Source organism: Mustela putorius, unplaced genomic scaffold (assembly GCF_011764305.1).
Source record: "Mustela putorius furo isolate JIRA1106 unplaced genomic scaffold, ASM1176430v1.1 tig00537297_pilon_pilon_pilon, whole genome shotgun sequence".
Taxonomy (NCBI): Eukaryota; Metazoa; Chordata; class Mammalia; order Carnivora; family Mustelidae; genus Mustela; species Mustela putorius.
This window is the reverse complement of record NW_025422435.1, coordinates 357,626-373,280: the sequence shown is the minus strand read 5'-3', so window position 1 is coordinate 373,280 and position 15,655 is coordinate 357,626. Positions and strand designations below refer to the sequence as shown.

The 15,655-nt window shown below is 41.2% G+C and overlaps 1 protein-coding gene across 4 annotated transcripts; it reads right to left on the bottom strand.

Annotated features, from left to right (window-relative positions):
• Positions 1-416: 416 nt before the first annotated feature.
• Positions 417-14,036, bottom strand: NONO (non-POU domain containing octamer binding). Of its 4 annotated transcripts, XM_045073983.1 has the most exons (12): positions 13,883-13,966; positions 13,154-13,207; positions 7,668-7,827; positions 6,304-6,497; positions 4,515-4,816; positions 3,814-3,909; positions 3,421-3,617; positions 2,996-3,080; positions 2,497-2,599; positions 1,624-1,663; positions 1,280-1,389; positions 417-581 (listed from the first exon to the last, which is right to left on the bottom strand). In XM_045073983.1, exons 3-12 carry the CDS (start codon positions 7,816-7,818, stop codon positions 447-449), a joined length of 1,413 nt encoding a protein of 470 aa, XP_044929918.1. In that variant the 5' UTR covers positions 7,819-7,827; positions 13,154-13,207; positions 13,883-13,966; the 3' UTR covers positions 417-446. The 4 variants fall into 4 exon arrangements, with proteins under 4 accessions (XP_044929918.1, XP_004777287.1, XP_012903680.1 ...); XM_004777230.3 differs by lacking the exon at positions 13,154-13,207 and having other exon boundaries at positions 13,883-14,036; XM_013048226.2 differs by lacking the exons at positions 13,154-13,207; positions 13,883-13,966 and adding an exon at positions 11,981-12,059.
• Positions 14,037-15,655: the final 1,619 nt, after the last annotated feature.

The window sequence follows — 15,655 nt, the reverse complement described above, 5'->3', positions numbered from 1 at the left end:
ATCTGTGAATGAATGGAACAACGGGGCTAAGGTCATTGGGGGATTTATTTTTGTGGTGTATGTGGCAGTGTCTCTGGGGTTGAAGGGTATAATGAGAAACCAAATAGAACAGGATGGACAAAGAATGGAATGATCAAGATTAATGGGGGCTCTAACTGGATCCATTTTGCCATGGTTCCCCCCACCCCAGGCCCTCAACAATCACATGAGACTTCAGGAATGCACCACACAGAATCGATTAGTTAAACGATATAACACACTGAACTGATTTGTTAAATATCGCCCCTCCCTTGCCCTCAGCCTCCAGCAAACTCCCTCAGAGTAGTACAGGCAAGGAAGACCTAACTATTGGGAGGAATCCCTAACACTTCAGGGCAGAATTCTGGCTAGTCCAAAAAGGGTCCTTCTTTAAAGGGTTTTTGAGAAACTAGACATTGAAATTTTTATTAGTATCGGCGACGTTTGTTTGGAGCAAATTCAGCTCCAGGAGCTGCACGGTTGAATGCAGGAGGGGTTCCACCAATTGCCCCAATTCCTTCCATTGTAGCAGCTTGGCCAAAGCGTTCAGTTGTTGGTGGGGTCTTGGAAGAGAAGAGAGCAAAGTTACAATAGAACCTATGTCCCAAGCTTCCCACCCATTTGTAATCCTTCCCAGGGGGGCCATTCAAAGCTCTTGATGTGCTAGGCGTGACTAAGACTGTTTAGAACTTAGTGGACATCCCTGAAAAGAAGGCTGTCTGAATTACAGACCCACCCAACCAAGCTACCTTTCTTTTTATCCCAATTCCTATTGACTAAGCAATATTACACAGCAAATTCCCAGACTAAGTAAGTTCTACTTAACTCCCTTTTCTTGAACTAAGTATATGGACAAGGACAAGCCATCACTCTTCAGCAATCTTATAGCCACCCAGTTTTAAAATTTTGACACTAGAACTAGAACTCAGTATGAGCCATAAAGCCTTTTGGGTTCCTAATCTATTTTATGTGATTAATACCTAACCTTCAGTTGCCTTCCCTCCAAAACAATAACAACTAAGCGTTACCCCCGTTAACCCAGGATAGCACCTCAACAGTCAGACAAGCCAATCAAAGGCATTTACTTAACTCCTAGACAAATCATAGAGACTGGGTTTGTTCAAAATTCAAAAAATCAAGACCTTCAGGTTACATTTAATGGAAACCAGTGACCCTAAAATTAGGCAGGCACAGGGACTGAAATCAAAGTCCTTTTTCCTATCACCATTTAGAATTACTGTAAGGCTCTGCAGTGTATTACCAATCCCAAGGTTCCATCTGGCATCATAGTGGCAGGTCCTGGAGGAGCTGGGGTACCAGCTGGCACTGGAGCAGGGGGCATGGCGCCTCTGTTGTTTATTCCCATAGCACCTAAAGCAGAAAAGTGTGATCGGTACAGGAGACAGACCCTGTCAGTCTTTCTGCGCAAGAGAAAACAATTCAATAAGACCTCTGAGCTAAGGATGTGTTACCCACCCCCCAAAACGATGCTCCCTGAGAGAAATGTCAGCCCCCTTAAATCTGGACTATGTCTGGGAAGCCACTGAGTTCACCAGAAATCATACAAAAAAGGAAATCAGAGCCATTAACCTCCTAAGTCCTTACCTCCCATAGCCATCTGGCCCATCCGTATCTCCTGTTCTCTCTGAAAAATATGAAATACTCAAGACAGTCCAAGACAGTACTGCATTCTACCATTCACAATACATTGAGGACCACACTCTAAGGGAAGCAAACAGAGTGGTAACACATTCCAAGTACACTGAGGCCAAGCTGAGGAAAACCAACATCTCCTTGCTAGTTGTGCAGTTGAGTTCAAGGTTAGAATTGCAAGGACACAAGTCAGTGTCTCCTAGAACAGAATAGATAAAAGGCAAGGGGAGAGATAGCCGACGACTTCAAAGACTTCAAGGACCTCAATCTGCACAGTAATGCCAATGACATCAGAGAACTAGTTTAGGCTGCTATAGAACTGGATATGTCTTGGGACGCCTGGGTGGCTCAGTTGGTTAAGCAGCTGCCTTCGGCTCAGGTCATGATCCCAGCGTCCTGGGATCGAGTCCCACATCGGGCTCCTTGCTTGGCAGGGAGCCTGCTTCTCCCTCTGCCTCTGCCTGCCTCTCTGTCTGCCTGTGCTTGCTCGCTCTCTCTCCATCACTGACAAATAAATAAATAAATAATCTTAAAAAAAAAAAATTAAAAAAAAAAAAAAAAAAAGAACTGGATATGTCTCATCATGTAATCACTGAGTCTAAACAGTGTAACACTGGCCCTAGCTCTCCATCCTAAGTTGCCTGTGAAGCAAGAACTCCCCTTCACACCTTACCTTTCCTTCTTATGAATTCTTCTTTCTAAAAGGAGTTTCACAGAATACAAAAACTGGTCATAACCTGGTATGTTTTATAGTCCTAGTGGACAACTTATGGTGGGTTTGTTGTATAACTGGCCTGGTACATCATGGGCACATGGGAGATATACCGCATCAGGGAATGTTCCCTTGAATCCTTCCTGCTGTCGCCGCATCATTTCTTCCTGTTGCCGTCGCATCTCTTCCTCACGGCGCCTACGCTCCTCCTCCTGCCTACAGAGAGTGACCAAAGTATTTAGCAGAGACATTCCAGAACTTGAGCCGATTATCTTAACAGGGGAGATCAAGAGCCTACTGAAAGCTATCAGAGCTTTCCAAGAAACTCACTGCTAAATGTGTTCAGCCCTAAAGCAAGCCAAAGGTGTCCTTCAGGGGAAAATTCTTCCTTCTGGAAAGGAGCCTCCTGACAGCAGCACTCAGCTGCGTTCCCTTTAGTGCAGCTCTGGGTAACTCCTAGAATCACGGGCCTCTGAAATGTTTCCCATCCGAAGGGAGAACATGAGAAGCCTTCAGGCAATATTGACAAATGCATAAGGCAGCCAGGCAAAAGGAAAAGGGAATGAGACATTACATCAGAGCTGTCAGAGGAGAGGGTTCAGAGCTAGTCACCTGAGCTCCAGCTGCTTTCGTTTTTGCACTTCTTGGTTGTGCAGCTCCTCCATCCTCCGAAGTTCTTCCTGGCGCCTCATCAAGTCTAGGAAAACAATAGACCAATCCAGAGCATTCTTCATTCTCCTCATATAGGCCTAATAATTTTCCATAAAGATCCAGAAAGCAAAGGGGATATATAATCCCCACATGGCCATCTGAGCTATCCAGATTCCAAAAATGAAGTTACTCCTATTATGTCCTTCTCCACAGAATCCAACATTCTCTGTCACATCTCCAAGCTCATCTGCCTACTGAGATCAACAAAATATTTCAGAGAATAAAAGCAGAGATTTAGGCCTTTCTCTAACAACTGATATAAAACATTCCTGAAGAAAGTCATCTTGTTCTCATTCTAGATTGAAGAGCTGTACGACCATACTCACCCTGTCTCATCAGCATCACCTGGTGCTCATGGCGAGCAGCCTCCATCTCCATCTCCAGCTTCTCACGAGCCTCCTTGATGTTGCGGTCCACTTGGTCCTGCTGCTGCTTCTCCATCTCAATGAGTGCCTTCCAGCGCATGGCATACTCATACTCAAAGGAGCCAGGCTGTGCAAATCTGGGTGGCTGCTCTCGCTCCCTGTAGACAAGGTTCCTGGATTATTAAAACTGTGTCCAAGATTCCCCCCCACCCAAGCACTGCATTCCTCCTGAGGGCCAAGACTATGGTGGCCAATGAATAGCTACAGGAAAGACCTGCCTCTTTGACACATCCCTTTACAAGCTTCCTTAAGAATAGACAAGCACCCAAAAGGGAATCTATTAGAACTACATACTTGTGAAATTGCTGGTTCTTTATAACCAGCTTCTCTGGAAGTCCCTCTTCATCATCCAATTGGTCCATGGGCTCCACAGTCACAGGCCGAGGAAATCTGGGAGAAAGCAGCTCAGTGTCAATCAAATTATACCCTACAGCAGGCTTCCTCTCTATACCTGCCACTGGCATGGTTAAGTAGTTAGGGATCAGGACTGGACAATTAAACATTTCTAAAGGAGTCTTTATACCCATTCCCAAGTAACCAAGTTCTTTTAATGGCATTATGTGGAATCTGGGGTTGACGGGATGGAATGAGGCTTTAAATCTCAGAATACAGCTTTAAAGATGTTCAAAGTAAGTAGATAGGATACTTAAGTGCATTTTAAATATCCAGTATCTAGAAAACTCCAGACAATGACGTCAAGTAAACACAGAGATGCTGCATGCACAAAACAACTTTTCAGAGTTCTAAGACTTCAAAGGGGAGATTTAACACTGATTAAACAACCTACTAGAAGACTGAAAGGTTTATTTCTTAATCCTCATACTATTTCTGTTAATTTAAGTAAGATTACACTGAAAACCCTACTAAAAAGTTAGAATTATAATATCCAAAGTCTTTAAGTGAACACAAAAACATGGTTCCTAGAGGTTACCTTCCCACACCACCAAAGGAAGTGATGACCTACGGTCTATTTCTAAAAGCACCCCTTCACTTACGTGGTTAGCAGGAAGGAGCCTTCACTGCACCTGTCCAGAGCTTTCCGAGCAGCTGGCTTCCCTGAGAATTCAACAATGCCTTTTCCTGAGGGCCTTCCTCGATCATCCACAATGACCACAGCCCTTTCCACCTGGCCAAACACCGAAAAGGCTTCCTCCAGCAGTTCATTGGAAACATACTGAGGAAGGTTTCGGACTGTAAGGGATGCACTATGGCAGGCAAAGCGCACACGCAGCTGCTTTCCACGGAGTGGCATGTTGTCCAGTTCTACTTTGGCAATCTCCGCTAGGGTTCGTGTTTCCTATAAAGCAGAGGAAAGTTAGAATAACTTGAGTTTGACAAAGACCACATGTGCAGGATCAAGAGTCAAAAGTAGCACAGCCCAATATAAAATGTCTACCTGCCCCAAACCCTGACAACACACAAAGAAACCTACAGAGTACTGAAAAAATAGAAATTACATGTTTCAGATAACTCTTTGGGATAGTTAATTGCTCTGATATCCTTGTAATGAATCAACTGGAAATTCTAGAAGTTAATACCACTTATATGGTCATCAGTATCGTAGGTTATTCACCCAAGTGGTAACAGATCTTTGGGGCAATGACCAGCAGCCAGAATATTTTATTACAATTTTTATACATGTAATATATGTAATATAAAAAATGTAATATAAAATTATAATTTTATTACAGTAATTACAATATAGCAGCCAGAATATTTTAATTTCACTAGCTACATACAAGTTTAACGAAAATCATGTATGCCCTTCATGAGACCTCTTTAGAACCACAGACCCTAATGGGAACCCCTTCTTGTATTACTAAAGAGGAACCTTGAGGGGCGCCTGGGTGGCTCAGTGGTTTGGGCTGCTGCCTTCGGCTCGGGTCATGATCTCAGGATCCTGGGATCGAGCCCCGCATTGGGCTCTCTGCTCCGCAGGAAGCCTGCTTCCCTCTTTCTCTCTCTCTCTCTCTGCCTGCCTCTCTGCCTACTTGTGATCTCTGTCAAATAAATAAATAAAATCTTAAAAAAAAAAATAAAGAGGAACCTTGAACCCCAGAAAAAATTACCTGCCCATGTAATCTCGAGTTAATGGTAGATATGGAATGAAAACTAGCTCTGACCACAGTATCTAGTGAACTTGCTAACACATTATGTTCCTTGTTTATGTAGAGAATGCTTAGAAAAGTTCCTCCCTCATATACTTAAACATGTTTCTTAATCAAATCAGTTTTTATGAAAAAGATCTACACTTAAAAACGGATAAATAAATTTTATATGTATTTTAACACAATTTAAAAATTTTTTAAAAATAGATATGAATAAAACTGTCCCTTCATAGTTTCAAAAAGCCTTAAGTGAGATAATACATAGGCAAGAACTTGGGAAATAAATTATATAAACCTTAATCATTACTAAGATAAAATAAAATTGAGTTGATAATTATTAAACCTGGGCATGAAGTATATATAGGTTCACTATACTATTGTGTCTATCTCTGTATGTTTGAAATTTACCAATTAAAACAGAAGTTCCAAAGAGCATATTTTAGTCTCAGTGTCCTAGACAAATAAACCTATGTTGCCCTTGAAACAAAACAAAAACCTATGAGGAAAAATAAAAATAAAACCTGTATCTTCTGTCCTGTTCTACCAACTATAACTATTAAACATTTAACAAACAGACCATTTGAGAATTATTTCCACTTCCTAATTTTCCATATCCATCATTCCCCGGCTTCCCCACCTTTCAGAGCACATACTCTAAAAGCCCATTCTTGCTTACCAAGCGGATAAAGCCAAAGCCCTTATCCTTATGAATGAAGACTTCGCCTGCCTTCCCGTATTTCTCAAAGAGTTTCCTCATCTCCTCCTCAGTGATGTCAGGAGGAAGATTGCCCACAAAGAGCCGGCTACGTTGGGTGAAGGTCTTCTCTCCTGGTTTCCTAAAATTCTTCAGGTCGATAGTCAAGCCTTCATCTGAGAGAATACACAGTCACTCAAAAGATTGGGCAAAGAGATCTACAGTCACATTCTCAAAGAGGTACAACTGCTGCTAGATTAGGAAACCCAATTGTTGTAAAGAAGTCAAACACCATTTCCCAAAATAATCTATCCAATAACCACTTATCAGTAAATTGGACCTTAAAATGTCAAAGCAGTATGCAGACATCTGGGAGTACTTCTCAATAGCTCTACTAAGGGTCAGGAGACACCCGGACTAAGAGACAGAAAGACAATACAGAAGCTATTGGTCAAAGAGAAAATTAAGCAAGTCAAGGAGACTTATGTCAGAAGAGATCAGTTTTTTAAATTTGAAACATAGGGGGTACCTTGATGGCTGAATCGGTTAAGTGTCTGCCTTTGGCTCAGGTCAGGATCCCAGGGTCCCGGGATCAAGCCCCACACTGGGCTTCCCTGCTCAGTGAGGAGTCTTTTTATCCCTCTCCCTCTGTCCCTCCCCCTACTTATGCACTTTCACTCACTCTCAAATAAATAAAATCTTTAAAAAATAAAATTGAAACATAATTGCTCCATTTTCCCAATCTCTCACCAATCTTCAAAACCTTAACAGTTCCCATTCTTTCATGCTTGGGTTAACGGAATGAAAGGAAATGAGTTAGGAAACAGTATTCTTTGTAGGGATCTCTGGAAATAAAAGAGGGTTTAGGTTGGTTCTAGTTTTAAAGGCACACAATAGGTACTCAAAGTTTGCTGAATGAATGGAACATGCCTTTAAAGAATGTTTACTCTGATTAAAAACGGGCTGGCACAGAACCCAGGCTTAAAGTATAACACTCAGTACCAGACTTCTTTTCCCTTAAAGACTTGTTCTACATTTTCTAACTACCAATCTGACGATTACCTCTAAGAACCGAGCTCTGAGGTAAAACACACAGACATCTGTTTAGCAGAATACACTAACACAACACAGCAACTTGTACTCATCTGCTGCCCAACATGTCTGCTCCTCCTCTGAGTGACTCACCCTTTTCTATCCCAAGTATTAAGAGGTAAATAGGGGAAAAAAGAGCAAAAGGTGTGCCACAAAGGCTTATTCCTTTTTTAAGCCCAAGAGACTAATCTAAAAACCAAGAAACCTTTCCCAAGAGGGAACCTATTCTGACCCCCCTACAAGCATGTACTCACTCTGGCTGCTGGCCTGTTGCCCATTTGCGGGTATTGGTGGCGGTGGCGGCTGCTGCTGTTGCTGCTGGTGGTGCTGCTGGTGGTGATGCTGATGATGCTTCCTTGGAGTATGGTTTTGCTTCTCCAAGTTAAAGGTTTTATTGCTCTGCATTTTTGCACCCTAAAAGGAAAATGTGGACTGCCAAATACATTCAGGACTAATCAGTCACCTTCCTGATGATTTATGTGTCACTAATCATCTCTGATATCCTGGCTTTTGCCAGATTCAAACTGGTTATTGTAAACAAGTATGGCAAAGTTGCACCACTCAAAAACCTAAATACCACTAGACTTTAGCAGTTATGCTGCATGGAGAAGCTAGACAAGTTCTAAATGAGAACAGCTTGCATCAGAGTAGCTTGAAGAAACTTCTAGTTCACTAGTTCTATACATTAATTGGAAACTACTTTCCCCAAAGAAGCTACTGCCTAAAAACTAGCTCTATCATAATATTAAAACATACTGAAGGAAATAGATTCTACTTATCACAAGGACAAGGACTATTAAATTTTGTTACCTGGTAACAACCTACAGTAGATATGGAATGAACAGTAGAGAAAGTATGGGCTGTGTAGTTAGACATACTTAGATTGGAAGCATGGTCCTAGTACTCACTAGCTATGTACTACTTAGTAAATCACTTCTACACAAATTTAAGCTGTTACAAAGAAGCTAATAAAAATACCTCTCAAGATGGCTATGAGAATTCATAAACATGTGAAAACACTAGCTTAGTACTGAAATATAGTAAGCATTCAGTAAATATGGTTATTAATCACAATGAAGATAAGTGACTACTAAAGCAATGAAAAGCATCAAATAAAAAAGATGAATATATAATGTTAAATCTCACCTAAAAATTAACGTAAGATTAAAACAAAAGGAAAATTCCTGGTACAATCCAGAGTGAATTCAAAAACTAATGGCTTTAAAAAAAAAAAACAAAACAAAAAACTAATGGCTTTAAAATGGAAATTTTCTAATTGATCTAGTTAACAAGCTGAGGACCATCTTCCTCATTTAAGGACAGTTCGCCAGCAATAAAAGGGCAAAGCCAATCCTAAATCCTTTCCCTTAAACAAGACCTAGTCAGAATTTAGCTCAAGGAAAAATGCTGACAAGGACCTCTTCATCGACATTTATTGGTAACATTGCAGGATTCCTCTAAATTAGAGAAAACTGATTTCTCAGACAAAGAAAATGTGACAATGACTTGATAATTACTGATTCTGGGGTATATGAGAAGACTTTTTATGTATATAAAAGTTTTCCTAATACATTTCTTATCACATCCCTCCAAAACATAAACAACTTAATTATCAAATTCTTGTTTCATAAAACAAGTAATAACAAGAGCTATCAAATTGTTCATATTCTGTAACTCAGGAAATTCTACTCCTAGAAATTTACCCTAAGGATATAATTTTAGAGGTGCCTGAGCAGCTCAGGAGGTGAAGCATCTGACTCTTGATTTTGGTCAGGTCATGATCTCAGGGCTGTTGAGATCCAGTCCCGTGTAAGCTCTATGCTAGGCGTGGAGCCTGCTTAGGATTTCTCTCTCCCTCTCCCTCTGCCCTCCCCCGAAAGAATGGAATTTTAAAATTTAAAAACCATATCCATGAAATAGTCACTGTGATGACCTTTAAGGAAACAAAATAATGACTTAAAATACCCAAAATCAGAGGTACAGTTTTTAATAAATTATGGTACATCTATTCAGTGTAGTGTTACACAGCATTAAAAATTATGAAGACCATGTACATGTGAAAATGTCTGACATTTTGGGGCGCCTGGGTGGCTCAGGTTACAATCCCAGAGTCCCAGCTCCCTGCTCAGTGGGGCATCTGCTTTCCCGTCCCTCTCCCCACTTATGTTCTCTTACAAATAAATAAAATCTTTAAAGAAAAGAAAAATGTTTGAGGTTTTAAAAGGGAAAGGTTTAAGAAACAGGACATTTTTTTTCCCCTCAAAAATGCATGTAGACTAAAAGAGAAGGCAGGCAAAAATGAAAACTGCCCTGTTTATAGCTTATTGATAATTTACTAATTTTTTTTTTTTTTTTTACTAATTCACCCAACAATATTCACTGAATGCTATTTGCTAGGCACAATTATAGGTGTCTGGGATACATCAATGAACAAAAGAAAAGATTCTTGCCTTCAGTTGTGCTTACCTTCCAGTTAGACCAAAAAAAAAAAAAAAAAAAACCCCAATAATTACATAGTACTTAATAAGAAATAAGTGCTACTAGAAAATAAAGAAACAGAGACGAAGTCGATAGGGAGTGAAAGGGGTAAGCCTGCAATTTTAAAAAAGATTGTATTTATTTGAGAGAGAGAATAGGAGCGGGGCGAATGGGGGGGCAGTGTAGAGGAAGAAGCGAGCCCCATGTAGGACTCATTCCCAAGACCCTGGGATCATGACTTGAGCTGGAAGCAGAAACTTAACCAACTGAGCCACCCAGGTGCCCAGTAAGACTGCAATTTTAAACAGAGCTGAGGTAAGCCTCACTGGAGAATTGACACATAAGCCAAGACCTGAATCTTATTTGTATCATTTCATCAAACTTACATTTCTCATTAACAAGGTACCTATTACAAAATGTATCTTTTAAAAAAGATTTTATTTATTTATTTGACAGACAGAGATCACAAGTAGGCAGAGAGGCAGGCACAGAGAGATGGGGAAGCAGGCTCCCCACCGCAATCCCAGGACCCTGGGGATCATGACCTGAGCTGAAGGCAGAGGCTTTAACTCACTGAGCCACCCAGGTGCCCCCCTTCCTAAAAGATTTTATTAAAATCCATCTTTAATATAGAAAACTTAGAAACAAAAATATTAAATAAAAATCCACCACCAGAAGTCAGTTACTTACCCTCCCAGTCACTGACTTATTTGCATGTACTCTAAATGAAATATTATAAAGACTATTTTACAACCTGATTTTTCTACTTTATTACATGATGTTGAGCTTTTATATCACTCAATCTTTTACACTATTTTTTTCTTCTACATTAATTTTTAAGACACAGTATTTGGCTGTCAACCAAGCACCTATGGTGTTGGGACACCTGGGTTCTTCCTATTTTCACCATTATTTATAAACAATGTTCATAGTTAAATCTTGGGCACATCCATGAGTAAATATTCCTCCCACAATTTCCATTTTTACTTATTTACCTTCCAAAGCATACATTATCATTTCAATATAATGAAGTTATACTGCAGCACTGTAAGTTTTTCTTAACTTCTATGTCAACACTTACAATTTTTAACAGCTACCATGTGGATATATACTAACTTACTAAACTACCCCCTACCATGAGACATTTGTTTTCACCCTTTTCATATTAGAATGATGCAGTAAACATCTTTTTGCTTATAGCTCTTTTTGACTACTTCCTTATAATAAATTCTTAGAATAATTGCATCTATCTTTGTTACTCTTACCCACAGTGCAGCATTTTTTCCTCTAAAAAAAAGGGCAATCATGTTTCTAAAAATAAGACATAAAAATAGGAAATTAAAACATACAAAATTTATGAAGTCAACCCCAGCAACTTTTGGGGATGGGGTTAAGTTGGCATTAGATTCAGATCTTTAAGTATTTTAGTCCCAGCTATTAAACACCTCCCTTCCCCTTGACTCCAAACTGGCCTATAGCAGAAACTTGAGTTATCTTCACAGCCATTTCTCCAACTAGGTTCTTACCTTCTTACCCCTGGCTAGAATCCAAGGACCCTCTTTTTTTTTTCTCCAGCCTTTAATCTGGCAATCAGTGGCCCCAGCCTCAGTATCTCGCATCCCATTCAGGAATCCACAATTTATATTTACACATTTATAAAAATCCTCATAGAGATCCACTCAAAACTCAAATATTAAAAACTCTGTATATACATCGTAACCAAATTTCACCACTCCTTTTCAAAAAGGCCATTTTATAACTTCTTAGTAGAAATGATCTACCTCCTTAAAGAAGTGCTAGGATGTTCTAAAACCATGTAAAGTAACTTCAAGGGAGGTTATTTTTTGTTTTAGATGTGTAGTCTGGGAGTGAAGATGATAGTATCAGATATTTACCAATCATTATATGCCAGGCACTGTGCTAAGTCTGCACTCTCACTCAGAGCTCAAAACTATTATCTCCTGGGTAAGAAAACTGATGTCCATCTAAGGTTACCCAAATGTGATGGAGCAAGGAGTGGAACTCACAACTATTTTAACTCTAAAGCTCATTCTCATTACTATGCTACAAGCTTAGTAATCAAACTCACCTTGATTTCAAAGTTTAGATCCAACAAACTGACTAGCCATGTCACCTAACTTCTGAGCCTCAAGTTTCTTCACCTGTAAGGAGTGGGTAACAATGGCAACTTCACAGGGCTGGTTATTTTAAGGACTAAATGAGATCCTGTACACAGCACTTGTTCCTCCTGGCAACCATTATCCGTATTTCTGCATTCAGCTGGTGCTGTAGTTAGACAAATATCATTAATTACACTCCTCCTCTTCTCTTTCGGATTCCAGCAAAAATCATTTTTTTACAACCAAACTGCCTACCTCTGTGTTTCTGAATAAATGTCTCTACAATGCTAATCTTTACAATCCTTCCTTCCAGTTTACTCTTTCCCAAGAAGGCATTCAATGGTTAAGACTAAATAATACTGTATAAGTCACTTAAAACAGTGCCCACAAAGGAGCAAGTACTAAGTAAGTATTGTCCCTATCACTTATTTCTGATGATGACCACCAACATAATACGGAAATACGTGCAGAAATCTCTCTTGAGCAATAAATTCACTGCCCCCTAACCACTGGGCCTCTTAAGAACTAAGCACAAAGATCTGCATCAAGGATTTGTCCACTTATCTATCCCAAAGACTAACCCTAATGAGGGACTTTTCTTGAAAGAAAATATGTACTGCTGGTTTAGAAAGACTGGGGCTACTGGACACAGTGTGACTGCATAAATGGGTGGTTTAGGTACAAGACCAAACACTACATCACACATATTTGAAATCAGTTTTCAGGAAAAGGATCAACTTTTTTTTAAGTGGAAGCTGGGGGGTGGGAGGGTGGTTAAATCTGCTAAAAAATCTACCGACCTAGAGGGCTGCATGGATATGGATCTGCCTGAAAGCTGCAGAATGCACTGATATAGTAAGGTACTTTTCCAGGAGCTTCTTAAGACCTTTCATTTAACAACAAAGAAGTTGGACAAAAACACAGCATAAATCTAGTCAGTGCCCCCCCCCCCGCAATGAGAGTTGCCAGATTTATCAAATAAAAATACACAACGTAGAGTTCAATTTGAATTTCAGACTTTAAAAATGACCTTTTAGTAATTAAACCCTATGAAACGGATGCTAAAAATAATTTGCTATGTGAAATCCAAATTTAACGGGGCGTCCGGTATTTTACCTGGCAACCTTACTCCCTACACCTACCCCAACTTCGGTTGATAGCAAAGTACCTCCAAGTCGTCTCTAACCTCAACTTCCCTGTTAAGAACAAGAAGAAAGGTTTCAGGTGACAACAATAGTTTCCCTAAGAGGAAAATACCCAATAGGAAATCCATAAAATTAATTTTTCGTTTTAAAAAGTGATGCTATAAATGGGCCGAGTAGCTAGGCAACAAGACTTTAAAAAAAAAAAAAAAAAGGGCATACAGGAACCTGACCGGGGAAGCCGCGGGGTCTGCACTAGCAAATGAACTTCCCAGCCTAGAGTTTTGACAAAGAAACATCGCTTGGGGGCCCCCCCATTTCTCATTCTGAATTAATGGCCTCGCGAGGCTGAGGGGAGGAGCGCCGACAAAGCGCCTCCTCCTCCAGGCTCGACTTCAGGGCTCTCGGATAATAGACCCCACACCCTGAGGCCCAAGACGGCTAAAGGACTGGGGAACTTACTGACAGGGATCAGAATCGAAGATGAGTAGCAAAAAGCAACGGGGCGAGAACGGCAACGGGAGCCAGGCTAAAACAGAAAGCAAGGAGAGCGGAAAGCAATGGGCCCCCGCGGGTGGGCTGAAGAGGCCGTGTGGCGGCGGGGACAAGGCCTTAAGGGGCCTTGGAACGAATGGCCAACCTCCCTCCAAACCTAACCTCACCCTAGCCTCCTGTCGCAAAAAATCCTGCTCTCCTCTCAAACAAGAACTAAGTCGTCCCCAAACTCACCCTCTACCACTGTTCTCTCCTCAGAGTAACGGCGACGCTACACGGCCTCTACCGTCCCGAGAAAAGAGCGCGCGACCGCCGGAAACGAGACGACGGAGCTCGGTGCCTCCTTAGGGGTACAAACTGGCGTCCTTGATTGGTTATCTGCCTTGCCAGTCAAGGTTTATCTCCAGAGGCGGAATCCTTTTTCCGCCATTTCTTCGATTCTATTGGCTACCGAACGCGAAAGGTTCGAGTTCGTGTGAACGACAGATGGGGGACAAAGAGCGAGGCGTTCTACTTAATGCGCATGCGCAAGTTGTCGTCTGCTCGAGACGGTAAAGGAAGGGGGAGGGGGATAAAGTGGTGGGGAGGAGGATGGAGGGTCGGAAGGAGAGCCTAATCAGGCTAACAGAAAGACTGAAAAACCAAGTCATGGTAGAGGCAAAGGAGAGGGCGAAAAAGGAGAGAGAAGAAAGTGGAAAGAGAAGAAAAGGTGCGAAAAAGTGCGCGTAGGCGTGTGCTGAGAACTCCTGCACTGCGCCTGTGCAAGAAGCAAGAGTAACAATGTCATTGTATCCGTGTGGTAGATCTAGCCTTTTCCTTCTGAAAAAATGCCCCGCCATGTTTCTTTTTTCACACTTCCTCATTAGGGATTGCCCTCTGACATTGCATACTTATATTTCTAGTTACTTCTGCCGCCAGGTCTACTCATGAAGCCCAACTGAAACAGTCATCACTATGGCTATGGTTATGGTTATGATTATAGAAAGGGGGTGGAGGAGATGATGGGGATTGATAACTTAGTTTCTGTGATTAAATACAATTGTAACTACCTATTTCCATGGTAACCAGGGAACCCAGCAGTCCAAACACTACTATTGTGCCTGTGAATCACAAAGAGATTCAACAGGTGTCTTTATTGCCATGGATACATTGTAGGCCTCCTGATCAGACTGATTTTATATTCTGTAGGATGCCAGTCAGGTAGGCGCTTTCATTTTCGAGTAATGCCAAACTAGCCCTGTTGTTAATCAAGAGCTACAAGTCTCAACTGATCGGTGGTTATAGTTCGTTCCCGCTAAGTAATTCACACTCAGGGTTTCAGGGTGTCCCAACTGGTGCCTCAGTATGTGCGGACAACAGTGATCTAGACCTGTACTGTCCACTAGGAACTTCTGCAAGGACAGAATGTTATTTGCGGGGTGCCTGGGTGGCTCAGAAAGTTAAACGTCTGCCTTCAGCTGGGGCCATGATCTCGAGGTCCTGAGATTTCAAGCCGTCCCTAGGGCTCCCTGCTCCATGGGGAGTCTCCCCCTTCCTGTACTCTCTCTGTCTCTGTCAAATAAAAAAATAAAATCTTTGAAAAAAGAAGAAGAAGAAGAAGGGGCGCCTGGGTGGCTCAGTGGGTTAAAGCCTCTGCCTTCCACTCCGATCATGATCCCAGGGTCCTGAGATTGAGCCCCACATTGGGTTCTCTGCTCAGCGGGGAACCTGCTTCCTCCTCTATCTCTCTCTGCCTACTTGTGATCTCTGTCTGTCAAATAAATAAATAAAATCTTAAAAAAAAAGAAGAAGAAATGTTATTTGCTTTGTTCAGTACAGTAACTACTGGCTCTACATATGTGGCCATTGAGGGCTTGAAATATGAGTAGTGCAACTCAGTTACTGAATTGTTAATTTTAATCAGCTAAAATTTAAATAGTCACATATGGCTAGTGGCTACCATATTGGACATTTCTAGACCAATTTTTTCCAAACTTTTTTTTGAGAATAAGTAACACCTCTAATATA

What these genes read in the sequence shown, in the direction of transcription:
- NONO (XM_004777230.3), bottom strand. Translation starts at nt 7,818, where the DNA reads ATGCAGAGCAATAAAACCTTTAACTTGGAGAAGCAAAACCATACTCCA. An exon ending in CGAAAGCAGCTGGAGCTCAG is followed by an intron (nt 2,600 to 2,995) that starts GTGACTAGCTCT and finishes CACTCTCTGTAG; the next exon opens with GCAGGAGGAGGAGCGTAGGC. An exon ending in AGGGAACATTCCCTGATGCG is followed by an intron (nt 1,664 to 2,496) that starts GTATATCTCCCA and finishes CATATTTTTCAG; the next exon opens with AGAGAACAGGAGATACGGAT.